General features: G+C 47.9%; 2 protein-coding genes across 12 annotated transcripts in view; one reads left to right on the forward strand and one right to left on the reverse strand.

The window, feature by feature from the left end:
- The window catches only part of PITPNM2 (phosphatidylinositol transfer protein membrane associated 2), a 231,620-nt gene extending 216,311 nt beyond the window's left edge, over window positions 1–15,309 (forward strand). For all 10 annotated transcript variants that reach the window (XM_077920518.1, XM_077920523.1, XM_077920521.1 and 7 more), the window contains 2 exons: window positions 7,309–7,437; window positions 9,678–15,309. In XM_077920518.1, coding sequence (XP_077776644.1) covers window positions 7,309–7,437; window positions 9,678–10,025 — 477 coding nt within the window. In that variant the 3' untranslated portion in view covers window positions 10,026–15,309. The remainder of the gene's footprint in view (window positions 1–7,308; window positions 7,438–9,677) is intronic.
- Window positions 15,310–16,657: 1,348 nt separating this feature from the next.
- ARL6IP4 (ARF like GTPase 6 interacting protein 4) lies at window positions 16,658–24,245 on the reverse strand. Of its 2 annotated transcripts, none has more exons than XM_028710369.2 (6): window positions 24,019–24,232; window positions 22,554–22,771; window positions 21,441–21,797; window positions 20,574–20,691; window positions 19,494–19,563; window positions 16,658–18,938 (listed from the first exon to the last, which is right to left on the reverse strand). In XM_028710369.2, exons 2-6 carry the CDS (start codon window positions 22,759–22,761, stop codon window positions 18,882–18,884), a joined length of 810 nt encoding a protein of 269 aa, XP_028566202.2. In that variant the 5' UTR covers window positions 22,762–22,771; window positions 24,019–24,232; the 3' UTR covers window positions 16,658–18,881. The 2 variants fall into 2 exon arrangements, 1 of the variants encoding a protein (XP_028566202.2); XR_013391027.1 differs by having other exon boundaries at window positions 18,871–18,938; window positions 21,419–21,797; window positions 24,019–24,245.
- Between the last annotated feature and the right edge of the window lie 2,377 nt (window positions 24,246–26,622).

The raw sequence follows: 26,622 nt of genomic DNA on the forward strand, positions 1-26,622 counted from the left end.
AACTTCTCAAAGGGCCAGAGGCTGTGTCTATCCAAACAGCGCATGGAAATATCTGTGGGTAGGGTGGGGAGGTGTCATCCTGAAGCAAACTAAGCATCCAACAGATACTGGAAGATTTTTGGTGATGTTCCAGGCACTGGCCAGTTGTTAGCGAAGTCACTTAAATATAGCAAACAGAGTCCAGAAAGAAAAGAAACTGATAATACTTTGGGGAACAGAAAAACCCAGTATATCATATTAGGAGAAATAGAGAGGTGTTCTGTCTTTCTTAGTAGCTAAACTCTAGTCCATAACAGGATTATATACTAATACAGAGGAGAATTCCCTCAGAACTAATCAGCTGATCAGAACCTCTTAAACATCTAACAAACACAGTTTTGACAAACTCGGTTCACTGAGGTTCAATTTTTAACCATAGTTCATAGAATCATAGAGTTGGAAGGGATTACAAGGGTCACCCCAGACAATGCAGGAATCTCAACTGAAGCATCCATGACTGATGGCCATCCAACCTCTTCATTACATCCACCTGAGACATTTTAACTAGGGATGCAAGAGCATCCATTCATTTTCCCCAAAAGGTGCTGTGGATGGTGTATGTTCTAAGTGAGCATGTGCGAAATCCCTCCAAAAGCGCTGAGCACTCTCCTCCACCTCCCTCTTCCCCTGCCAGTAGACAAAGAAACTTCCCTTTGGGCAGGCAAAGGAAGAAGCAGAGGTGGCGGCTGCAGGCTGTGGGGCCGTTGCCCAGTTAGGCAATTGTCAGGGAACTGCCATCGGAAGGACAGGAGGTGCAAAGGCTCCCTCAGGTTGAAAGAGACGGAGCAGCTGAAGAGGGAACCAGTAGGGGGCGAGCAGGAACTTCCAGGGAAAGTGAGTCGGAGGGGTGGCTCAGAGACGTTTCCAGCGAAAACAGTGGAGAGGTCTCAGGACCTCCTATAGGGACACCCACGCCTCGCCGGAAACTGTCACGCAGAGAGTCCAGAAGACGTGTTTCCGTGAAAGAGCTTTTATGTTGGAAACGTTTCCGAAAGCAACCACTTTCGGATTCTACTAGCGATTGACGCAGCCATGCCGGAGGGGCTCCGTCACAGGCAGAGGTTTGAAAACCTGATCAAACTCTGAGGGACTTGCATTTTACGCACAAGCAGCTAATCATCCCACCACAGCAATCCGAAAGTCCCTGAAAGCCAGCTTGTGCAAGCAGCGGCATCATGAGCGACCCAGCCGGAACCGGAGGAGCAGGAGCAGCTGGAGGAGGTCCAAGCCTGGAAGAAAGGTACAGGGCGTTGGAGATCCAGCTGGCCATGCAAACGGCGAGGCTTGAGGAGAGGAGGGCTCAGGATGCAGAAAAGGGAAAGGAGAAAACCACCTCGATAGCCAGAAAGGTGCCAGGATTGGTGCAGAAATTCGGGGGAGATCCCAGAAACTATCATGCCTTTAGAACTGAGATGCAATACGCTCTCAACCTGCAGTATGATGACTTCCCCGACGAGGAATCGCGAGTGGCTTTTGTAATTGGCCATCTCGAAGGGGGGGCGAAGGATTGGGTTCGACCCCTGATGGCAGTGAATAATGAGATACTAAAGGACACGAGGAAGTTTTTTCGTGCCATGGACCTGATGTTTTCCAGTGACATTGAGCAGGGGGTGGTACGAAGGCAGTTAATGGCTTGCAAACAGGGGAGCCGATCTGTCCGTGAGTACTGGACTGAGTTTACTATGCTGATTCATAAATTGGGGTGGGACCTATCGGCGGAACCCATCCAAATGCTTTTTGAAGAGGGGCTTTCTTCGGCCGTTAAAGATGAACTTTCCCGGGGGCCAAGGGCGGAGTCTATGGATCAGCTGACCAAATCCGCGCTGGCCATAGGAGCGCGCCAGGAAGCGAGAGCTTTGGAAAGGCGGGAAGGGAAAGGAGAACGTTGGAGGGAACTGCGCATTCCGGACATTCCAGAGCCACCTTTCCCGCCGGCAGAGCCGATGGAAGTTGGAACAGCGCGGGCGCGCGCAGTTTCAAATCCCAGTGAAGGGCGGAAGAAGGAGGGAAAGAGCGCCAAGAAATGTTATCTCTGCCAACAGCCAGGGCACTTTGCCAGAGTCTGCCCACAAAGAAAGGAATGGCAAGGGATGGCAGGAGCTGTGGGGGAAAGGGAGGAGGAAAACCAGGAGCAAGTAAAAGCCAACGCCTGGCTGCCACCGTCGGGGCACAGCAGCCAGGCCAAAGAGCAGTGAAAGTGCCCACGCCAGAACCACCCAGACCTGCTTTAGTGATAGAAGTGTCACTAGAGCTGCCAAATGGACACCCCCTACAGGTCAAGGCGCTTTTGGATTCAGGCAGCTCCTGTAATTTTATGAGTAAGGAGTTTGCAGCTGAGCACCAGATACAGACCATCCCTTTAAGTAATCCCTTGCAGGTGACCACGATTGATGGCAGAGAGCTGTTGGGAGGAGAAGTTAGCCAACAGACTGTCCCGATGATAATGAGGGTGGCAAGGCACACCGAACGGATAGCGTTTAATGTGGCCACCTTGGGAGGAGCTCCCATCATTTTGGGGATGAGCTGGCTGGCGCTACACGATCCGCTAGTGGGCTGGCATCAGAGGGTGGTCTCCTTTGGGTCAGCGCATTGCCTAGAACACTGCAAGCAGGGGAAGGTTCAGGGCGGAGACAGAGTCACCCTAGCCGGGATGGAAGTAATGGGCAGAGGGAAGGTGCCCCCGCAATACGCAGATCTGAGCAACGTATTCAGCGAAAGGGAAGCAGACAAACTGCCGCCGCATAGACCCTTTGACTGTCAAATCAACCTACTCCCTGGGGCCCAACTCCCAGTGGGCAAGCTGTACGCCATGTCCGACAGGGAGATGCAGGAGCTGAGGGAGTTCATTGACAAAAACCTGAAGCGAGGTTTCATCAGAGAGTCCCGAGCGGTGGGGGGCAGCCCAGTGTTTTTTGTGGACAAAAAAAACACAGATAAGCCGAGACTTGTGTGTGACTTCAGGGCCTTGAATGCAGTGTCGGAACCCCTGGCTTTCCCTATGCCCCGAATTGATGACATTTTGACCAGGGTAAGGAAGGGAAAGATTTTTACAAAGCTGGACCTGCGGGGGGCGTACAATCTGATACGCATAAGGAAGGGAGATGAATGGAAGACCACCATGTTCACCCCTTTGGGAGCCTTTGAATACCTCGTTATGCCCTTCGGTCTACAAGGAGGCTCCGCGTGCTTTCAAGCGTTTATTAACCACGTTCTGGGGCCTTTGCTCTACAAGAACTGTGTGGCCTTTTTAGACGACGTGTTGGTGTATTCGGAGGATGAGGAGCAGCATGTGAGGGACGTTCGAGAAGTGTTGGGCAGGCTGCAAGCCAACCAGCTGTGGGTGAAACTGGAGAAGTGCCAGTTTCATACCAAGGAGGTGGAATTCCTGGGGTACCGCTTGTCAGACAAGGGATTGGCCATGGATCCAGGCAAGGTCCAAGCGGTACTGGAATGGAAGACACCGAAGACCAAGAAGGATGTGCAAAGATTCTTGGGGTTTGGGAACTTTTATCGGAAGTTCATCAAGAACTTTGCCCACTTGACGGCGCCCATCACCGACTGCCTCAGCAGCAAGAAGAAATTTGTTTGGACGGCGGAGGCGGAGCGAGCATTTGAAGAACTGAAAAGGGCTTTCGCCTCGGAAGAACAACTTCTGCATGTGGATTTACGAAAACCCATGAGAGTGGAAACCGATGCGTCCGACCGGGCGGTAGGGGCGGTACTTCTTCAACCGGGGAGGAGTATGTCAGAGTGGAGACCGTGTGCCTTCTTCTCGCGGAAGCTGAATAAATCCGAGAGGAACTACACGGTGTATGACAGGGAACTACTTGCCATTCACGAAGCGTTCCGGAGGTGGAGACATTTATTAATTGGGGCACAACACAAGGTGCAAGTGTGCACCGACCACAAGAATTTAGAGTATTGGAGAACAGCTCGAGTGCTCAACCAACGACAAGTGAGATGGGCACAGGAATTCTCTAAATTCAACTTTGAAATTTGTTATGTGCCAGGTCCAGAAAACGTCAGGGCGGACGCTCTCTCACGCAAACCAGAGTATTGGGAGGGGGAGGGGGCGATTGAAGAGAGACATGTCATCCCTGAGGACCGCTGGGTGTGTGGGGCGGCGCTGGTGGGGCAACGAGAACTGGTAGAGGAAACGGAAAATGATGAATATGCCCAGGATAAGCTCAGAGGACTCAGGGGGGAGGGCGAGAGCCCCGAAGGTTTTGAGGAAAGAAATGGGGCATTGTATTACAAAGGGGCACTGTATATACCCGAAGGTGAATTGAGGGGGAGAGTACTCAAGCAGTTGCACGATAGCCCCACGGCGGGACATTTTGGGCAACACAAGACCATGTGGTTGGTTACCAGGGAATTCTGGTGGCCCAAGGTGAGGGAAGATGTAAGGGAGTATGTAAGAGGGTGTGACCAATGTCAGCGAGCCAAAGGGGAAAGACGGGCGCCGGCAGGGTTATTAGAACCATTACCCACACCAGAACGGCCTTGGGAAGCGGTATCAATAGATTTTATGACGGATCTGCCGAAGTCCAAGGGGAAAACAGCCATCATGGTAGTAGTAGACCTGTTAACAAAGATGTGCCACTTTGTAGCATGCTCACATGCAGTCACAGCGGAAGAAACAGCGAAGTTGTTTGTAGAACACATCTTTAGGTTGCACGGGGCTCCCTTGAGGGTGATCTCAGACCGCGGCAAACAATTTACTTCCAGGTTTTGGAGGAAGCTCATGAGCTTGCTGCACGTGGAAGTCAATTTTTCAACGGCCCGGCACCCTGAAACCAACGGGCAGGCGGAAAGAGCAAATGGCATTCTTCAACAATATCTGAGGTGTTATGTCAATGACAGAGAGAACGATTGGGTCGAAAAGTTGGCGCTGGCAGAATTTGCCTACAATAATGCGGAGAATGTGTCCACAGGGATGAGCCCCTTTTTGGCTAATTACGGGTGTCACCCCAGGGCATTTCCAGGGGAGGGAGGGGAGAGATGGAGCGTTCCAGCGGCTGAACATTTTGTAGAAGAGATGGAAGCGATCCATCATCAGCTCCAGCTCAACTTAGAAAGGGCCAAGGCACAATATAAGAAGCAGGCAGACAAGAACAGAAGGGAAGGTGAAACCATAAGGGTGGGGGATCAAGTGTGGCTGTCAACCCAAGGGTTGCCGTTCAAAGGGGGTTGTAAGAAATTGAGGCCCAGAAGATTGGGACCCTTTGAGGTCATTCAGCAGGTCAACCCGGTGGCTTTCAAACTCCGGTTACCCAACCACATGAAATTGCACCCAGTGTTCCACAGGTCGTTACTGTCACCATACAGGGGGGGACGTGAAGGGGAGCACGTCAGGGGACCAGCCTTGGAAGAGAGGGAACGCAGCAACCATGTAGCGGAAATCCTCGATTCCAGGTGGAAGGGAAATCAGGTAGAGTATTTGGTGGCGTGGGAAGGGGAACCGGAGTCAGAAAACACCTGGGTGACTGCAGGGGAGGTCAATGACGAGGTTTTAACAGAAACGTTCCACCAAAGATTCCCTAGGAAACCACAGCCGGTAGAAAGGTTTAGGAGGGAGTACTTCGGCACCACCGACGAGGAACAGGAAATGGAAGGATTCACGGAGTCGGAGTTGGAAGAGGGAATAGACTCCGAAGACGAGGAGTATCGAGAGACGAGGGACAGTAGTAGGTGGAGGGAAGTGTTCGAAACTTCGGACGATGAGGAAGGTTCTTTCAGGGGTTTTACTTCCTCCCAGCCCGGAGGGGAGGAGACGGGAGGGGGTGAAGGGGGCCCTGGAGGGGAGGTGGATGTCAGGGAACTGCCATCGGAAGGACAGGAGGTGCAAAGGCTCCCTCAGGTTGAAAGAGACGGAGCAGCTGAAGAGGGAACCAGTAGGGGGCGAGCAGGAACTTCCAGGGAAAGTGAGTCGGAGGGGTGGCTCAGAGACGTTTCCAGCGAAAACAGTGGAGAGGTCTCAGGACCTCCTATAGGGACACCCACGCCTCGCCGGAAACTGTCACGCAGAGAGTCCAGAAGACGTGTTTCCGTGAAAGAGCTTTTATGTTGGAAACGTTTCCGAAAGCAACCACTTTCGGATTCTACTAGCGATTGACGCAGCCATGCCGGAGGGGCTCCGTCACAGGCAGAGGTTTGAAAACCTGATCAAACTCTGAGGGACTTGCATTTTACGCACAAGCAGCTAATCATCCCACCACAGCAATGTTAGACTCCAAGTGTCTTCAGAGGCTCTTTGGTAATAGAAATAGGAAAATGTGTCAGGTTCAAGTTTCTCTCTGTTTCTCATTTTTCCATTCTTCAGTTCTCAACAATGCCACATCAGTTTGCAACTTTTAAAAAAGAAGCCCGATGAAAATTCATCATTTTAGTGCAGATTTCTCTTTCAATATATAGTGGTACCTCTGGTTGCGCACAGTTCCGGAGCTCCGGTCAGATCCCAAGCAATTTGCAACCGGAGGTGCTGCTTCTGCGCATGCATGCGGCGCGGTAGAGCGCTTCTGCACATGCGTGCGCAGTGAAACCCAGAAAAATACTTCCGGGTTTGCTGCGTTCACATCCTGAAGGATACACAACTAGAGGTGTGCGTATGCAGAGGTACCACTGTACACCTTTTAATGCACTTTTGTCTAATGTACACAAAGCAGTTTTATAATATCTTTTTTGCATGAGATTTTATAATATACACATTTTTATGCAGCTTTTATTATAAGCACATTACTTTTATTTATCTATTTTCATATGCCGCTATTCATAAAAAAAAATCAGAGTGATTTACAACATGTATACTTGGCCAGACTGCTCATCTTGGTAGGTGAAGCCCTGGAATGATGCCCCCAAACCCTGCCCAAAGTGGCACCACTTCGGGCAGGCTGTGACCAAGACCCCTCGCTGTGCCCTTCCCAGATGGAAGGCCCTGAAGCAGCAGCAGCTGCTGCTGGCACCGCTGCCTTCCTCCTGGCCCAGCGTAAGTTACTGGGGGAAATTGTGCCGGTGGGCTTGCAGGATCAGGGTGAACCTTGTGAACGCCAGTCCTGCTTTTGAGCATTCAAGGAGGGTGTTTGCCTTCCCGAGCACTTCTCCTAAAATGCATCCTTACTCTTAACATTACAACCTTTTCCCAAGGCATCCTACAAAAGATGCTACATTGCAACATCTTTGTGTGAAAATCAAGGGTCTGGTGCTATTCCAGAGGGTACATTTCCCTCCCAGTTGCCAATGATTTGCCTTTTCTTACCCTGCACCCTGCAGCTCGACATGAAGATCCATGCGGCCTATGGATCCACCAAGGATGTCTCGGTCTACACCTCCATCAGCCTGCCGCCTATGCAGATCTACATTGTTGGGCGGCCAACCAAGAAGTTACAGAACCATTGTCAGGTAACCTCAGAATTCAGATGCTTTCACAAGGGATAGATAAGTGCCTGTATGATGAAGCTGGGGGTGCAGCCTGTCCAAGCCCTACAGCTGTGCCACTCAGCGGTGTAGCTAGCCGCTCGGGCGCCTGGGGTGGCTCCTGTGCCTGGAGGCAGGGCAGGGTAAGCCGGGGCAGGGCGTGCTGCACGGAGCCTCCAAGGAGTCTGCTCACTGCCTCCCCCTCAGCTGTAGGGCAGCAGAGGGGGAGGCGGTGAGCAGACGCAAAGCCGCACACTGCCATTTTGGGCAGCACAGAGCCTGCAGGTGCCTGAGCCACCACAGAAGAAGGAGAAGGAGAAGGAGAAGGAGAAGGAGAAGAATTAATTTTTTATTATTTATATCCCGCCCTCCCCAGCCGAAGTCAGGCTCAGAGCGGCTAACAACAATAAAAGTAACACAGCATTCTAAAATAAATTCATTTTAAAATCAATTCAAAATCAAATTAATGGCAACCATTGGGCTAGAGTTCTGTGAGGATTACCAAAGGAGGGGGTCAGAGTGTGCCTTGGCCAAAGGCCCGGTGGAACAACACTGTCTTGCAGGCCCTGCAGAAAGATGTCAAGTCCCACAGGGCCCTAGTCTCTTGTGACAGAACGTTCCACCAGATTGGGGCCACAGCCGAAAAAGCCCTGGCTCTGGCTGAGGCCAGTCTAAGCTCCCTGTGGCCCAGGACCTCCAAGATGTTATTGTTTGAAGACCGTAAGGTCCTCTGTGGGACATACCAGGAGAGGCGGTATGAGAGATGGTCCCGTAGGTACGAGGGTCCTAGGCCGTATAGGGCTTTAAAGGTTAAAACCAGCACCTTAAACCTGATCCTGTACTCCACCGGGAGCCAGTGCATCACATCACTCCCAGAGGAGATGTGTGGCTCAGGCGTGTTGCAGGCCTCACGGTCAGTGCTGCCCCCGTGGTGTGGTCACCAAGTGCCCATTTCCCCCCCCCCCCAGCTATGCCTCTGGTGCCACTTCTGTGTCAGTGGGGCTCACGAGAAGTGGCTCCGAAGAGATACCCATAGAAGATGTAGAGGAGGGTGGCATTTTGGAGCACCAGCAGTCTAGCACAGATCTTACCTTTATGGTGCCATCTTTGTTGGCATGGAGGAGAGGAATGGTGGAAAGAAAGCCAAGCATCTCCTGAGGTAGTTGCAGAAGTGACTGTAGCTCAGAGGTAGAGCATCTGCTCTGCATACAGAAAATTCCAGCTTCTTCAGTCTTCAGCATCTTCATGTCAGGTTGGGAAAGACCCCTGCCTAAAACCCTGGAGGGCCGCTGCCAGTCAGCCGTACTGAGCTAAATGCACCAAATGCTGACTCCATATAAGGTATCTGCCTCATCTATGGAGAGACAAAAACGGACCCAGTCAGGGGATGCGCAGGAAAAGCAGGCAAGTAGCCCAGTAGGCCTGGAACAAGATGGGAAGGCATTGGATAGGGGAGAAGCAGCAAGCCTGCCTATGCCTTGCCTGGCTATGTGCCTTTCTGAAAACAGAAGCATATTTCAGTCAAAATTTTCAGGGGATCAGTGTTACATTTGTACTATCAAGATTTACCAGTGTGCTATAAGAGATTTTTAAAATTTTTGATTTGGGTCTTTTAATAGCATGGTCCAAGCTTAGGCGATGGAGAACTGAGTACGCAGATCTTGTGCACTTCCTTGGAATCCATTTGACGAAACACAGTTTAGACATATATTATATTAAATAAAATACATATATACACAAAGTGTATCAAAGATGAATAAAGGCCATTGCAGAAACAGCATTAATATGTTTAGCAAATTTGCTTATTTGGGTTGACATTTAGATGGCTTTTTGCTGAATAACTTATCCTGGTGCACATGCAAGTAAGTTTGTTGCCTATATTGTTTTGCCAGCTGCTGAGGAGATTTTGGTGCCTGCTTCTCAATTTCTAAACTAGAGTGTCAGAGAGACTTCTCCTTGACACTTGGCAGGAAGGTAGAGATGACCAGCTTATGGAGGGGTTCACACATTCCACTTACCCCGCTTCAACAGTGAGAACCACATCCTGTATGGCAGATTATTCTCTGGGTCTGGCAACCTGAGATAAATTTGTCACTTGGTAAACAGTTGCCTTGGCAGCATCTGAAATGGCAGCTGTGAAATTGCATTTGGCAATGAAAGCAGACTGAAGTTTTGGACTGCAGATGTCTTCCAAAAATAAGCTTTCATTTTAATTAAATTTGCAGTTCATTACCGAGGGATACGCAGCCCACCTGGCCCAGCTGGAATACACCCATCGCTCCCGCCCCGCCAAGAACACCACCCGGATGGCTCTTCGGAAAGGCAGCTTTGGCCTCCCGGGCCAAACGGAATTCCTGCGCAAGAGGAACCACTTGCTGCGCACCATCTCCTCTCAGCCAGCCACGGCAGCCAGCGGAAGCAGTGGCTACAGGCCGGAGCGAACCCAGAGTCAGTCAGAGAGCGACCGGGAGAGGGAGAGGGAGCGCAGCCAGAGGAGCATGAGCCTTGCCACAGGGTGCTGGGGCCGGAGCACAGCCTCCAGACTGGAGCCGGGGGGCCTGGGGCAGAAGTAGAGCAGCCGGGCGGCAGCAGCAGGAGGCAATCGTGCATGGCAGCAGCAGCAGCAGAGGTGAAACAACCGAGGCCTGTGGTGTGGGGTAGTGGGGCAAACATGGTGCTACTCATTGCCAGAGAGGCGGTCATAACTTTATGAGGCGATAACAGACTGGTTTCCCCCCTCCATGCAAAACATACAGGCCTTGGTGACGGGGGCACTGGGTTTTTGCAGAGCACTGTGCAAAGAGGAACAAGAAAACTGCCTTTTCAAGCAGAGGGGCATCAGGAAGGGGAAGATGAATACTTTGGCAGCTTCTGGGTGCAGCTTTTTCCTGCCCCCCCCCTTTCTTACCCAGGTTTGGTGATTGTAAATATGTGCCTCCTCAGCTTCTTAGCCATCAGTCAAAGATGCAACGGCGGGCGGGAGCATCCCAGTGCCATGTGCGGGCAGAACTGGAGGAGTCAGGCGGGGGAGCCACGACTGTGGGCTTGTTCTGCTATCTGAAGTGAAGGGAGCTGCATCCTGCCACCGCTTTGAAATAAGTTGCTCCACTTCTGGAATCTGGAGAGACTCGGGTTGGACACAGGGAAGAGTTCAAGACAAGCAAAGGATGCTTAGAACACACTCCTATTCTGCTAGGAAGCAAAGTCATGTTGACAATGGCTAATTCAAGGCATCTTTGGTGCGAGAAGCATGGGACCCGATTAGCAGTTTGTTTTATTTGGGTACAATTTCCTATGATTATTTTTAAGTGAACATCTTAAAAAAGGAGGGAAAACAAAAACCAGATTTTGGAAACTGGTGTATTATACTAATGCAGAGAAAGGATTTTATCTGCTGCTTTCTGCTCCTTGGTGTGTGAGGGAGGGGGCAGGGTGAAAGAAGTTGGGCAGTTACCCAGTCACTACTTTGTACTTTTGGAAAGTACCAACAGTTAGTTTCAAGCATCTAGGAAACAAATAGCAGAGTGCTATTTTTACTCAGCCTAAAAAAAGCGAAGTCCAAATTCTTCCCCACTCCGCCCACTTCTCTTCTGCCTCATGACCCTCTTCAGAAGGGAGTCCGTCCTTCTTTCCAACTTTTGCAATGGCATTCAGCGGAGGATGTAAATTTTGCTTTTCTTTTTAACTATAGTTATGCAACTGTAAAACCTCATTGTTTTTATTTGTTTTGCACTGATAATTTTTAGAAAGGAGGCCTATTACTATTTTATGAAGCTACACCCTCCCTATTTATAGCGCATGACAGTCAAATGTTGCTAAGCCAGGATGCATCTACCCAAATGCAAACATGCATACACACAGGGCTTTTCCCCACAAACAATGTCAGGAGATTTAAAAAGAACAAGTGCAACAAATTGAGAGGTACAAACCAAGGAAATGCGATTTTTAAAAGGAGAGGATAGACATATCTTAAATTTCCCTAACTACTCTCTGTACAGGAGTTGCAGGTTTGATGGTTTGGATTTGCTGCAAAGTTCTATGAAGTACATTTGCGAGCTCTGCCCCGAGTTCTAAAGAACGTGCTTGGTTTACAACACCTTATAGTAGCTGTTTGAGAATGGGGGTAAATTGCACAAGGGAACATAGACCTACAAGGAAGGGTCTGCAAAATTTCCCTAGCCACCATCACGCCACCTCACCCTGCAGATTCAGTTTCCAGCTGCTGCAGAACATGGTTAGCCTGAGATAATGGACTAGTTCTCCAAGAGTTGGGGTTGCCCTTTCTTGCCTATAGCTTCTGGCATTTTTTATATTTGCACAGGTGTGCTTCTTTGTTCAGTGTTCCACTTTATACGTAAAACATTTCCCCCCCTAGACCAACATCTCTTTCATTGTTTCTTCTTTTCAATACCAAGACTCGGCAGCACTGTGAATTACAGCCTCTTTCCAAGCCATGAGGCTCAACAACTCACCCGGACATGTAAAAAGCTACTTTGCTACATGGGTTTCAACACCAAATTTAAAATGGTGTGCTCCATCCATATGAATGTGATTGTCCAAAAGGGGTAAAATCCATTTATTTATCCATGGAAACTGCTGCTCTTTTCAAATGAAGCTTGCAACTCCCAACATTTCTTAAATGGTTGATGATGAGCCATACTGCAAGATTATAAGCCTCTTATCTCAGATGAAGTCAACAAGAAAATCTTGGCGAGTTTTTACTACTTTTTTTTAAAAAAACAACAACAACCAAGCACTATTGACTTCCCTTTCCCCTCAGCCTAGCTCTTTGCAAATATACATTTAAAAAAATGAGTGGGTGGGTGTTTGACATGCAGAATCCACATGGATTGCATTATAGCTCTTTGCTAGCTCAGTGTATCATCTGACCATCATCGCAAAAACAGACTAGGCGGCCACATGATCTGGATTTGAGTTTCATTGATTTGGCCTCTCCCCTGAACAGTCAAGACATGACATGTACATTATTCAAACTTTGAGACGTTCAGTGGCTCCTTTTTTGTGTGAGTGAGTGTGAGTAGATAGTGTAAAGGAAAAAAACAATGTAAAATGCCTGGATACGGGTTGGGGAGGAAGTGGGTGATATATATATATAGATATATATATATATATATATATATATATATATATATATATATGCGCGCGCACAGTGAAAGTAATTTATTTTATGTACAAAACCTATGTCTGGAGGGAAATAAACCTTCAGGTTTTGTTAACATTTCAAGACCTAGCTTCGCCTCCCCCTTGTTTTCAGGCATAATTTACAACAAACTCATTTTATGGACCAAGTTCAAACTGTCCAAGGATGCTAAAAGAAATCTTCTCATTGCCTCTCGCCAATCCATATTTGAAACAAATGATCCGTAAGAGGGACAGTCATTCCTGTGTACACCCCCCACCCCTTGGCCAGGCGTCTCCTCTCTTCCAGCCATTCTTGTTTTGTGTGTGTAAGGGGAAGGGGGTGGTTCTTCATCCTTCTTTGCGATTGTAATAATTTTGAATTAAGTGAGTGGCGAGCAAGTGACATTATGGCTGGAGATTTTTTTAAGCTATCCAGGATGCCATCATTCTGGTCCATGACTTATGTATGTATACCCCTCGTGTGTTGTCCTTGATGTTGAAAGCTGAACTTTCTACTCTGGCATTAAACAAACAATAGCAATAGCTTCATTAGAAAGTAGTGTGGCTCCCTCTGGAATGAATCTGGAGAGCAGCATTCGCCATCCCAGTTGGAAATGCAAAGACTGATTTGTGGAATCTGAAGCCATCTGTATTTAATGCTGTAGCCTCAGTGATTGTCTTTCCTTGAGATCAGTGCCCCAGATCCAGTTTATACCTTAAGGGCCAGTAAGTGTCTATTATGAGGCTATGTCTCTGTGGCACTTTCTGACAGCTCAATGGAGTGGGGAGGCAGGAATGCCCCCGGAAAGGGCAGGTCTGCTAAACTTGCTGTGGGAACCTCAGGTGTGCAGACTTGCCCCTCAAGAGTCTTCTCAGCCAGGTGAATGAATGAGTGGTCAGGGAGAACAGTTTCAGTACATTGCTTATATTAGAGCCACCTGGACGTGCCTAGGACTCAGCCAGTATGATGATCAGCCTTTCCCAACCTGAGACCTTCCAGATGTTTTTAGCTGCAAGGCCCAGCCAGCCAAGGAACAGGTAAAACTTGCACTTTTTGTCTTGGGATCACATAACTTCTGTTTGTTGTTGTCTTTGAAGTATGTTTTGCAAGTAATTTGGACTCTGAAGTGGTTTCCTCTTTTAAAAGACAGGGGAACATATTGGGGTGATATTTGAGGAAAGGAGTGGTCAAGAGATCAGGAACTCCCCCCTTGCAAATATTTAGAGGAGCTTGCACCAGCAACCTGGCGTTTGGGTGGCATTTAGAATTCCCACGAGATCAAGTGCTCTGTCCACATCTCCCCCATCCTCCTGCCATAAGCCAAGGAACTTTGCATAATGCAGTGCTGTATGGTTTACATCATGTATTCACACTGCACAATTGGAGCTGCCTTGGTACGGAACAAGAATTTTCCTGAGTTTGGGTCTATTTTTTAACATAGACTTAATTTACTCTTTTCAGATGTTCCATATCAACAGACCTTGCGCTTGGGGGAAAGTTTTGCAGGGTAATTTGGTGCTGAAGTGTTTAAACTTGGCTAAAAATGTTTAAAGGCATCACATGGGACTAAACTTTCATTTCTTTTAAGCCAAAAAAGCAAGCTTCTCGTCCATATGGGCAGGGGAAAGCCTAATGCTCTGAAAAGCCAAGGTGAGTGTGGAGTTTAATAAAGCTTGCCTCTGCACAACCCCCAAGTTTGCCAGAGCATGCTAAATTTTGGGAAGCTCCTAAAATGTTTGCAGTCTGAGAAAACAAATGAAACAAAAGCACACACATAGCTTCTAGGTGGCATTCCTATGACACAATCCCATACATAATTACCCAGATGTAATTTCCATTGTGTTGTGGCCTTGCTCCACATTACTCCGTTAAGTGTGTTTAGGATTGAAGCCTTAGATATCCAAACATTTCAAAAGGGCACTGACAACACCAGCCTGCTGGAATGAAGCAGATCTAGATGGCGGGGAGTCTACCTAAGAACCCCATAAATACCACCCAGAATTCCATTCAAAGAAAATTAGGATATAAATGTACAAAACAATCAATGGTTTGAGGCCCAACCTGTTGTATACATTTTTCCCAAACAAGATAGCTTCCCTGTAATTCGCACTGGGGCCGGATTGTTAGCATCTTTTGACAAGCCAACTTTAATTTTGATGAACGTTTTCTATCTTAAAGCTAGCTCAAGGGAAGCTGTCTGCCAAAGGCAGGGTGGGGAGCGACGTCAGTTACAAACAAAACCCTCCTCCTCTGAGACAGTTTTATCCCGGGCTTTACTGGAGTCATCCCTCTAGTTCAGGTATTTACCACCATTGCTGCAGTTTTTCCTGTTAGTTCCAAAAGCATTAAAGTTTTGTCTCCCTCTCCTTCATCACTGAGACCCCACCCCACACTTCCTTCTCCTCCCTGACTGTCACTCTGTGTTCAACGATGTTCATTCTGTTGAATGGTGGGCGGAGGGCAGGCTTCTCAAAGATTCGGCTGGAGGGGCAGCACTCCAAGAACGTTCCCTATGGAAAGGTCACAAGGGCAAATCAGCCCAGAGTCCAGCTACCTGCGATTGTGTCTGCATGATCCTGTCTGTCTCCTTGCTCTTGTATGTGAGGACCACCCTCTTCCTTGCTGGTCCTGCCGCCTCGTCCTGCCACCTGGTTGTGCTTTGTATATGGTTATCCCTTGTACGTTAACACCAATTAAAAGAAACGGGAAGGCTCTCTTGCTGCGTCTGCTTCTTTGCAAAGTCCACAAAAGGCATAAAGCTTCAAAGCCACTTGCTTTCAGAGCCCAAGAAAGTAGCCCTGAAGCATCAGACCAAATCCCAGCGTTCTGTCTTTATAACAGCCAGATTTCCGGGGGAAATCCGCAATCGGGATGCCATGGCATGGGCTTCCCTTCTTGCTGTTTGTCTCCAGATACTAAGGCACAAAGAGCCTCTCTACAGAGCAATGCCATTAAGCCCAGGGGCAAGGAACCCTTTTCAGCCTGGGAGCCACATTCTCTTCTGAGCGACCTTCTGAGGGCCACATGCAAAAGTGGGTGGAGCCATATAAATTTTACCTTTATACATTTGTTTCTACATACCCATAACACCCCTATCTCTCCTCCAAACAGACAAGAGAGATTTCCAGCGTTCTAAGGCATTAGGCCCTGGGGAAATCAGGGTTCACATCCCCACTGAGTTATGAAGCTCACCAGGTGACCTTAGGCCAGTCACTGCCTCTCAGCCTAACCTACCTCACAGGGCTGTTGTGGAGTTCAGATGCAGAGCTGGAGGACCATGTACACCATCCTGAGTTCCTTGGAGAAAGTGGGATATAAATGTGATAGCAACATAATTATTCAGGGGGCAAAGCAGGGCTACTGGGGAGAGGAATGGTCTGGAGATGCAGTGTGTGTGGCCTGGCTCAATTTCTGAGGGCCAGTTGACGAGACCTGGACTCTCATTTGGCCTCCAGACCTGAAGTTCATCATCATTCCTGCACTAAGCTATTATGGCTAAGAGTTACAGTAATATTTTCGTGCCCTGCAAGATATTCATGCAACATCCAACTAGTATGCAATGGAGAGAGCTTGAACTGCATTTAAATTAGAGCTGCTTGTCAGTAGGGATCAGTCTATTTCTCCCCAGTGTCAGGTTAGCAGATGTTCATTAATAAGTCGGTTCTGTCTTGTTTCCATAAGCAAAAACACAACTGTGCTGCACATTTATCCTAAAATGAGCATTTTGTATTGCACCACATATTTTAACCTAAAATAGAATTTTTATATGATTTTTGAGCACAGAGCAGTATTGGAAAAAATGGAGAAGTGCAAAAATTATAACTGCAATCCAATCTGTTTATCAGTCTGCCAAGTATGAATTGGTCCAGTTCTCTGGTGTCCCCACTTGTCAGGGAGGAGGAAGAGGAAGCCAGAGGAAGCATCTCAGTTTCAAATCCCCCTTTCAACTTGGAGGTTCAGAAGCTGGGTTGGGCGAGTCCCAACTTCTCAGCACTACCTATTTTACGGAGCTGTTATGCAGTACGTGCAATATGGATTCATTTATACCCCACTCTGAATCGCTGAAGCAAAGCAGGAAAGCTTTATTCGGTCTTATGTGCATGACTTTGGTTACATGTGGCTGAGTCGGAAGTTCTTCTTGGTTCAGTGGAACAACCCTGTTCCCAGAACAGCACAAAACCATAATAAACAGATGATACCCTAAAACAGACAAGATGGGGAAGGCTGTTATAATGAACAGGCCTGGTATTACCTGCATCAGCAAGCCTGTGTAAGTTGATGACATGACATTTATTACCTGGACAAACCTGGATGCTACCAGTTAAATAGGAGTGCTGTGATTTTGCAAAACAAAGACCACACCCTTAAAGGGCACAATCCATGTAATGTGAAGCATTTTTTTAATCATTCTGTTAGTTTTGATGAAAAAGAGTTAAAGCAACAATTCATTGGCTTGACTCTTCTTTGGAGGAATAAGGCCAAAGTGTGAATTATTCTTCAGCACTGGGTAAATAATTAACAGGATATAATTAAAATGAATTTCACACAAACTGACGTTTGTTTGATTACCAAAAGTTGGTGAGCAAACAACCACGTCCTGCCTCAGGAGAGCTGCTTATCAGTTCCCTTACCATACCTAAGGAAAGGGGTGGGTGTGAGGTCTACAATCCCAGCAACAACACTGTTGCTCTAAGGGTCGCTGCCAGAATCAGCTGGCAGAATCAGCAGCCTCCTGCCCCCCCAATACATTTTTGGCATTGTAGTCTCTCTTGTGCCCCCCCCCCTTAATCAATTGCTTGTGCCAGTAACATGCACAGTTTAAACTTCTGCAACAACCCTGAGAACAGAGATTTAAACCTCTCCACCTAGCCCAGTGCTTCATTAAGGAAATAACCATCATAGTGATGGAGATGTTTTGTGTACCAGTGTGATTGTGTGTGTAGACAGGCATGCAACCCTCAGAGGATTGGCAATGTTTGGCACTCGGGCCAAAAGCATTTGGCTACCCCTGGCATACAGAGATACACCAGATATATAATCTGCCCAAATGGAGCCTGGAAACAAAGCAAAGCAGCATGGACAGAGTTGCTCCTGAAAGGATGACATGCTTGCCAATTGCATAGCTGTTGGCACAAGGACACATAAGGGCCCTCTAGCAAGGAAGCAAATTGTGTGGCACCCTTAAAGGGTCAAGGCTTTGAATTTCCCGTGAAGACAGCAGGTGTCAGCACTTTTCAGAATCCAGAGCTTAATGCATCCTATCTAGCTAACGCTGCAGCAGAAAAGTGTTACCATGTGGACCTGTTAAGGAAGCCTCAATGCATTCCTGTTCCTATATTAGGTAGGTGTAAGTGTGAAGTGGGAAACCAGAACAGCCTGAAGTGCGATCCAGATCTCACCACTAAGGTGCCCTTCTGCCCTTACGCAGAGGCTGCGTTGTGTCAGGCTACAGCACAAGAAAAGGTGAGGTAGCAGCAGAACATGGCTGACCAGCCACCTTGCCAAGCCCCACACCTGAGTAGATGCTGCTCAGCCAGAGATGCTAGAGGTGGGGCACAGCAAGAGTGGACCTGTGTGGGAACTGCACGCCCTTACCCTGCTCTTCCCAGCAGAACCCAAGAGCGTGAAACTCCCTCGGCCTTGAGCAGGAGGAGACAGGTTGCAGCTGCTGGTGCTCCTCCCACCACCTTCTTAGGACAGTGGATTTGGAGATGCAGCCTAGCTGCTTCCTCGCCCCTTGATGTGGAGGTTTCAGAGCCTAGACACCATGAAGCCAGCTGGGAAGTAGCTGGGCTGAGCTTTAGAAAAAAGTCCCCTCCCACACAGGATAGAGGCAAGCAGGATCAAAACCAGAAGCCTCCCGCCCAATTTGCACTTGGTCCATCGGCCTTGGAGGCAGGCAGAGCGGTAAAAGATCTCCACAGCATTTGTTGTCAGACTTCCGTCGCTTCCTTTCCAGTGACCTGGGTCTTCTGTTTTTGCTCACTTCCCTTTTGCTTTGGGATAATTATTTTCACTGTTTTTCACTGCTAAGGGAGGTGCCTTGATGAGGAAACAAGCTGGAGGCAGCAACTGGAGAGCCTCACAGGGGAGAACTGCAAAACAGAAGGATTTGTACTAGGAGCTGATGAATCTGGGCATCTTCCTGCCCCAGCAGTTCTCAGTCCTGATGGCACTGGCATGCATATTCCATGGGGACGGGTGTTGGGTGTGGGGAGTGCAGTGCCTGGTTTCGGCAAAGCTTCTGAAGCTGGGAATAAAACCATCTCTGAAAACCATCCTGTTATCACTGCAGCATCCCCGTCCTCGCCTGGAAGGAAAGGCCATCTCCCCGCGTGGCTTGCTGTGAACAAAGGTAGATGCATTAAAGGTCTGCAAATCGTATCAGTCTTTGGTGCAATTTCTGAAGTTCTACTCTTTTAAGGGGAACAGCATCAATGTCCCCACACTCTGCAGGCTTCTAAGGAAGGAAGGAAGGAAGTTCTCATCTAGGATATGAAAAAGTCTTGATCTACAAACTGATGGAAACAAAGGCAAAGAGGACCTACATGGGAAAGTCTCAGCAACCCAAAAGTCAGCTTATCCTCTCTTTTAGCAATAAAACTGCTAGCATATTTCCAAAGCTAAGCAGGGTCTGGTATGGTTTCAAATTGGATGGGGGACCGCATGTTGAGATTCTTGCATTGCAGGGGGTTGAGCTAGATAACCCTCAGGATCCCTTCCAACTCTACAGTTCTATGATTCTATGACACTGAAGTCAGTGGAACCACTTTAGGGGAATTAATAAGCCACTGAACAAAACCCAGCCTACAAAGCCCAGCCTTGTCCTCTAAATACTCAAGTCTACAGTTGCCAGATTACATCCGTTAAGATTCTGCAATAATAAAAGGCCACATACCTTGTTAATTTCTTTATGCCTCTCCTTAGTAACAATCTCCTCAAGGACCTCGCCATCACCTTTAATAAGTCTGGAATTGAAACACAGATTGTAGTCCTGGCCAACTTGCACAAACAGTAGATGTCTATATGCCCTTCCTATCAACAGAGGGGGGCATAGCTCCCTGCTTTGCATGCAGAAAGTCCCTGACTCAATCCCCAACTACATCTCCAGGAAGGGATGGGAATTTCCTGTGCCCCAAACACTGGAGAGCCTCTGCCAGTCAGTGTAGACAATACTGGGCCAAGAGGAACAGTGGTCTGGCCAGTATGAAGCTGCCTCCCATAGTTAAGAATGTGAGAATGTAGGGATCGCCTTGCTGCAATGGGGCCAGCCACAAAGAATGCCAACTCAGCTGCAGCAGAAAAACCAAATTCCAAGCTGGAGCTTATGAGGGGTAGGATTAAAAGCAGGGCTGTATTCAACAAAGTTCTACTCAAGAGAAGAACCTTAACTGTCACATTTCAAATGGTCTTCTCTGAGTATGACTACGGCTGTATACAACCCACAGCTACCAGTGTCATGATGCGCTTCTCCCTGTCTATGGCGCAGCCACACTTGGACCAAACCCCAAAGGGATCCTGTGAACGGTGCAGAAAAGGGGACACAACATAACCGCAAGTCTGGAGCACCTTCCCTACATTAGGGGCTTTTAAGTTTAGGAAGAAAAGGTTCATAAGCTGAAGAACATGGCTTGTTGTGCCCACTCGCTTTATCACAGTCCAGTTCCCCATTTGTAAGATGGAACCAACAGTGACTGAGCACATGGTGATGTTGCAAGGGGGAAATAAAAGTAAGTGTAAAAGCTCCGTGCGTGGTGCTTTTAAAATGATACTATTAATCGGGGTCAGCATTTGCAAAAATAAAGTGCCAATGAAGGAACTTAAGAACAGAAAATACAAAGAGCTCTGTAAAGAAACTGAACTATGTGGTTGTTTCAGAGGATAATGCAGATGCAGGAGAGAAAACCCAGAGGGTCTACATAAATTTAACTTAGTGACAATCTTCTAGTGACAAACCCCCCCCCCCCACGCAACACACCTTGTTCTTCCTGTTTCAGGGTCAACGACTCTCCTTATCACACTCTGCCGAGCGTCCCACTCCTCTTTCGTCATGGGTTTCATTGCTTGGATGCGGGATTTCTGCTCGTCTGTCAGGGCTGAGAGGCAGAACCAAGTCAGAAAACAGTGGTCTCACCAATAGCTCTGGTATTACCACTGGTAGGGAGAGCACTTTTGTTGTTCAATCCCACAGAAAAAAAGGCTCCTGTGAGGTTTGGAACAATTAGCGGGGTCCCAATAAATCAATTCCACAGCTCCTCCAGTGTGTTCAGAAATCACTGCACTATCAGTTAAAAGTAAGGTAAAGGTAAAGGTACCCCTGCCCGTACGGGCCAGTCTTGACAGGCTCTAGGGTTGCGCGCCCATCTCGCTTAAGAGGCCAGGGGCCAGCGCTGTCCGGAGACACTTCCGGGTCACGTGGCCAGCGTGACAAAGCTGCATCTGGCGAGCCAGAGCCGCACACGGAAACGCCGTTTACCTTCCCGCTAGTAAGCGGTCCCTATTTATCTACTTGCACCCGGGGGTGCTTTCGAACTGCTAGGTTGGCAGGCGCTGGGACTGAACGACGGGAGCGCACCCCGCCGCGGGGATTCGAACCGCCGACCTTTCGATCGGCAAGCCCTAGGCACTGAGGCTTTTACCCACAGCGCCACCCGCATCCCTTCAGTTAAAAGTACAAATAGCTTAGTAATGATTTTTTAAAAATCCATCTAGTAATAAACAAACTTACAGAAAATGGATCTAATTAAAGTCCCTATTGCAGGACTGCAACATTCATTTTGCCACTCATTAACCAAGAGTGTCGTTATTGTTTTCCAATCCTACCTGGCCTGGGGGAGTATCTTACCTGGCCCGGAGTCTCCCAGGGTCTCTTTCTGCCACTGGTCCAGGGAAGGGCCAGGGAGTGCCTCCCCCTTTGTTGCTCCCTCTTTCTCCCTCCCCTTTGATTTATTCTTTGCTTTCTTCTTGGTTTTCCTCTTCCTCTTCTTCTTTTGCTTTTTATCTTTCTCTTTGCTTAGCTTCTTCTTGCTCTGCTTCCTCCTTTTGCGGTTGGATTCATCGTCACCTGACACATCTGTAGAGGAATCGGAAGAGGAGGACGATCCTGAAGATAAGGAACTGGTCTCGGAGGAGCTGCTGCTGCTGCTGCTGCCTCTTCTCCTTTTCTTCTTCTTCTCCTTCTCCTTCTTCTTCTTCTTTTTCACTGGAACCCAGCATCAATCAGAAGTCACCAGGGAATATCTATCATGTTGCAATACATCACCAGAACTGTTACCCAAAGGGAGAAAAAAACTGAGGGAATTCTCTTTTCTAGCCCTGGACAGAACCCAGAACTGGAACTTGTTGATTGGCTTAATTGCTGTGGCTTCACCTCCAAGAATAACCTAGGCATTGTAACTGGGGTTGGGGAGGCAACTAGTCTAGTGTCTCCATGGGATTCTTTGCCTGGGGTTGGTTGGGGCAGCCAGGACATATTTCTAACCCATTAATATGGTTTGAATCTGCTGCATAGATGTGGCTCTGAAGTCAGTGCCCAACAAATGATATAATCAGAGGCACTGATTTTAAGACACACCTGGATGTTACTAAAGGCAGCTGTCAGTGTGCAGCCATCGCTCGCTTGAGGGACAAACCTTAAGAAGGCAAAGTTTCAAGCCCTGAAGGTTCTGGTGGGAAGTTCTATGAAAGCAAAAGGAGTGATAATTAAAAAAAAAAACTACGGGAGAAATACTCTGCTCTGCAGGCTGCATTCTACACAAGTGTCTTATCCTAAGCAAACAAGGGGACCATGGTGGAGGGTGCAGGAAGCAGCCTCAGTGACCAGAAAGTGACAATAGCTCCCCCAGGAAACTGCACTACTGGCCAACACTGGCAAATGCTACCCCATTGAGAGATCGGAGTTCTGCATTTCTTAGGCCATTGCTTCAGAAGCAGCTGACACCCTCTCCCACATCCTTACCTTCTTTGCTGGAGGCTGAGCCCATTCGGACCCTTGGGGGCTCAGATCCTCTTTTGCTGGCGGGAGACAAACTCCTCATCCTCCCCTGGGATTCTCTGCTGCTTCTCCTCCTTTCCTTCTCCTTCTCCTTCTCCACATCTCGCCTGCTCTGGGAGTCGCTTCGGCTCCTGCTCCGAAACCTTTTCCTCGCCTGGCTGTGAGCCATCATACTCTCAGGTCTGTTCCAAACAAGGAGATCTATTTACTTGCTTGGCTACCTATGACCATCCTGCCCTTGAAGATCACACTCAGTCTTACTCAAGTTTCAAACCAGCCAGAAGTAAATGTCCATTCAGAAAGGTCTTGGTTAGGGAAATTTGATCTTGCAAGGTTTGCAAAATAGCAGAATCCCATCCATGTTGCTAGTCAGAGCCAAGGATTGCACTTTGGCCTATTCAGATGTGAAGCCATGGCATGTAGTCATCTAATCCTTCCTTGGCCATTGGGGCTACAGGTTACTGCAAGACCCTGAAAGTTCTATAGGTTAATTCTATGCCAAGTGGTTCATTCTTTAAAATGAAAGGAGGGAGAAGCTGTGACCCTCCTGAAGCTCCTAGACTACAACTCCCAACATCCCTGACCACGCCGGCTGGGGCTGATGGGAGCTGGTGTCCAACAACAACTGGAGGGCCACATCCCTGCCCTACAGCCTAACACAATATCTTTGCTAGCCTTTCATGTGCCACAATGGGGGCCAGGTTTTTTTTTGTTTTTAAAACTGGGCAACCTTCCTCAGATTAAAGCAGCCTTGGAGCTCAGCAGCCAGGGCTGTTTCTCTCAGGGCAACAACTCTCCCCTCAGTTGACTAGAGAAAATTTAAAAATAAAATGACCACAATAACTCATTCATCATTAGCTTTGGATAATTTCTAGTGCACAACCGTCTTTTTCGTAACTCAAGAGCAGTTTGATTTTATTGTCTTCTTTAAACTGGCTGTTGTCGTTTCAGTTTGTCGTTTTATTTGGCTGTAGTAGGTTTGCCTGATATTCTTCTTCTTCATTATAACTGTACTTTTTATTCCCTACTACTTTGTAAGTCGCTTTGGGCTGCCTTGGGCAAAATTAAGTGACTAACAAATCTTAATAATAATAATAATAATAATAATAAGCCACTCGGGGAACACAAATCTGCGTTAACGTTGCTCTGTCCCATTCGTGCACCTATATACCTGCGCGCGCGCACACATTTCGGCCCCTTTAACACCCAGCTGCGCGTTGACCCTTTTAAGAAAACCCGCGCGGTTTCTGCTGTCCTTCAAAGCCTTTCCACCCAATCCCGGCGCTCCGTCTCCCCCGCCCTCTTTCTAAGCCCCGCCCCGCCGCCTGTCAGATAAGGGCTCCGTCAGGCAGCCAACGCGCATGCGCACTGGGTGCCTGCTCGCCAGAATCTTTGCGGAACCAATTTCGCCCCGTCCCGCCGGACTCACCCCGCCGGGTCAGGGCCTCGCCCCGAGGGAACAGGGCGCGGGGCGCGGAGAAGCGTCGTTGCAGAGGCTGGCCTTCTAGGGCTGGGCTGCGCCTCCGCAGCCCCGGAAACCGAGCGGGGCCCCCAGCAACTCTTTCGAGTTTCCTCGGCCACTTCCTGTCTGCGCCTCGTCCGTCGCCATGAAGTGTCCGGCGGGGAACACTAAGGCCGAGCAACTTGGTTCCCAGCCTCCCGAAAACCCCGTACCTGGGTTGTTGGGCTCCAGCTCCCATCGAACAGTGGGAGGTCAGTCCAACATCTGGAGGGTGCCGAGTGGCCCAGGGGATCCCTGCAACCAAATAAATCGGGGGGAGCGGAGGCGAAGAGCGAGGATCCCCGTTTCCTTTCTTTCAATTTTTAAGGGCAAAAATTCTCCTTTTGTGTTCTGTACGTGTTTGTTCAAAAATATCCAAAGTGGCGTTCAAGAACGATAATCATAAAAAGAAGCAAAAAATAAAATGGTAAACCATTTTGTGGGATCAGTTTAGATCAGAAGGTGGAGCGTCCATCTTTTAAAATAAATATTATTAAAAATAAAGCAGTATAATCCATATTTTTAACAATTGGCAAAACATGCATTTAGTAGTTGCTTATTACATTTTTATCCCACCTTTTCATCACAGAACTCGAGGCAAGACACTTTTTTATCCTCACAATAATACTGTAAGGTAGGTTAGGCTGGGCATAGCCCAGAATCTGTCAGCAGACTTTGAGTCAGTAGCGGTTCAAGCCTGGATTTGAACGCTAAATAAGCAAACAAAACAAAACCTGCCCCATCTCTGTTTAACACTCTTAACCACAAAGGCTTTACTATAATGATTTTGTACAGTACACTCTAAGGTACAGTATGTCTACTCGGAGGCAAGCACCATTGAGTTCAATAGGGCTCCCTCCCATGAAAGTGTATATTGGATTGCAACCTTTAATTAGTCCAGCTCTTATACAAACAGTGAATATTTGGGTCCTGCTTCTTCAGTTTTCTTATTTCTTCCACACAAAACGCAACAAAATAGAATTTATATTCTGTACCACTATTATCTTATCCTTTACTTTAATGAAAATATGCTATAAATTCCATGCATGTCAAACTGTACCCCAGTGGGTTGGTGAAAGAACTCTGTATTATTGTTGAAAACAGCCATTTTGGCAATTGTCATGGGGATTTGTCTACAAATATAATGGCCAGATGTGATTTTGACAGAATAAAGGTAAAGGTACCCCTGCCCGTACGGGCCAGTCGTGTCCGACTCTAGGGTTGTGCGCCCATCTCACTTAAGAGGCCGGGAGCCAGCACTGTCCGAAGACACTTCCGGGTCACGTGGCCAGCGTGACGAAGCTGCTCTGGCGAGCCGGCACCAGCGCCGCACACGGAAACGCTGTTTACTTTCCCGCTAGAAAGCGGTACCTATTTATCTACTTGCACTTAGGGGTGCTTTCGAACTGCTAGGTTGGCAGGAGCTGGGACCAAACGACGGGAGCTCACCCTGCCGCGGGGATTCGAACCGCCGACCATGCGATCAGCAAGTCCTAGGTGCTAAGGTTTTAGCCACAGCGCCACCCACGTCCCCTTTTTGACAGAATAGAGCTGGACAAAAATATAATTGACTATTATTTATTGACAAGTTTTATATGACTTACTGTATGTTAGGGTTATCTCTCCCGCTGCTGCAGAGAGGGAGGGCTGTTACTTAAAAAATAAAACGAAATTCTTTGCAACCTGCTTTGGTCTTTCTAGCATAGCCAAAAAATAAAACAGAATTTTGTTGGCACCTTGGTCCCCCCCCCTTGCTTAACGAGCTCAGATTACAGCTGCTCTCCCCCTCCTCTCTGCCTTCCTCTGCTAACGGTTCTTTCTCTATGCCTGCTTCTTCTCCTCCTGTCAGCATCTGAGCTTCGCTGACAAGAAGTGACTGGCGCGGCATTCCCTCACAGGATGGCATGGGCAGGGTAAGGGTTTATATACTGGGTAGTAGATTGCAGCCTGGTCTATTGCTGTCATTTTATGGATCAGTGGTCTCATTTGATGGTAAAATCTATGTAAAATTGCTGTTTTAGGGGTTGTTTTTCATAGTCGGATTAATCCGTTTTCCTTTACTTTCTATGGGAAAGCATGCCTTGGTTTAAGACTACCTTGGTTTAAGACCGGACTCCAGAACGGATTAACCAAGGTACCACTGTAAGGCATTATTTAATGGTACTAAGAGCCATTATAAAATTGGTGAATTAATTGAAAGGTAAAAAATTGCTTAGAAACATAAAGAGTAGCTTCCTATTTAAAAGGTCAGTCTATTGACACTTATATAGTGGTACCTTGGTTTAAGAACAGCTTTGTTTATGAACAACTTGGATTAAGAACACTGCAAACCCGGAAGTAGGTGTTTTGGTTTGTGAACTTTGTCTTGCATGCAGAACATGTTTCACTTCCTGTTGAGTGTCTTCCATTTGTAAATTGAGTCCCCTGCTGCTATGGGAAAGCACGTCTTGGTTTAAGAACGCTTTGGTTTAAGAATGGACTTCCGGAACGGATTAAGTTCGAAAACCAAGGTACAACTGTATATTGAAATAA

This window comes from Podarcis muralis, chromosome 16 (assembly GCF_964188315.1).
Source record: "Podarcis muralis chromosome 16, rPodMur119.hap1.1, whole genome shotgun sequence".
NCBI lineage: Eukaryota > Metazoa > Chordata > Lepidosauria > Squamata > Lacertidae > Podarcis > Podarcis muralis.

What these genes read in the sequence shown, in the direction of transcription:
- ARL6IP4 (XM_028710369.2), bottom strand. Translation starts at nt 22,761, where the DNA reads ATGATGGCTCACAGCCAGGCGAGGAAAAGGTTTCGGAGCAGGAGCCGA. An exon ending in CTCAGCCTCCAGCAAAGAAG is followed by an intron (nt 21,798 to 22,553) that starts GTAAGGATGTGG and finishes GCTGGGTTCCAG; the next exon opens with TGAAAAAGAAGAAGAAGAAG. An exon ending in CCTGGGAGACTCCGGGCCAG is followed by an intron (nt 20,692 to 21,440) that starts GTAAGATACTCC and finishes TCTGCCTCTCAG; the next exon opens with CCCTGACAGACGAGCAGAAA.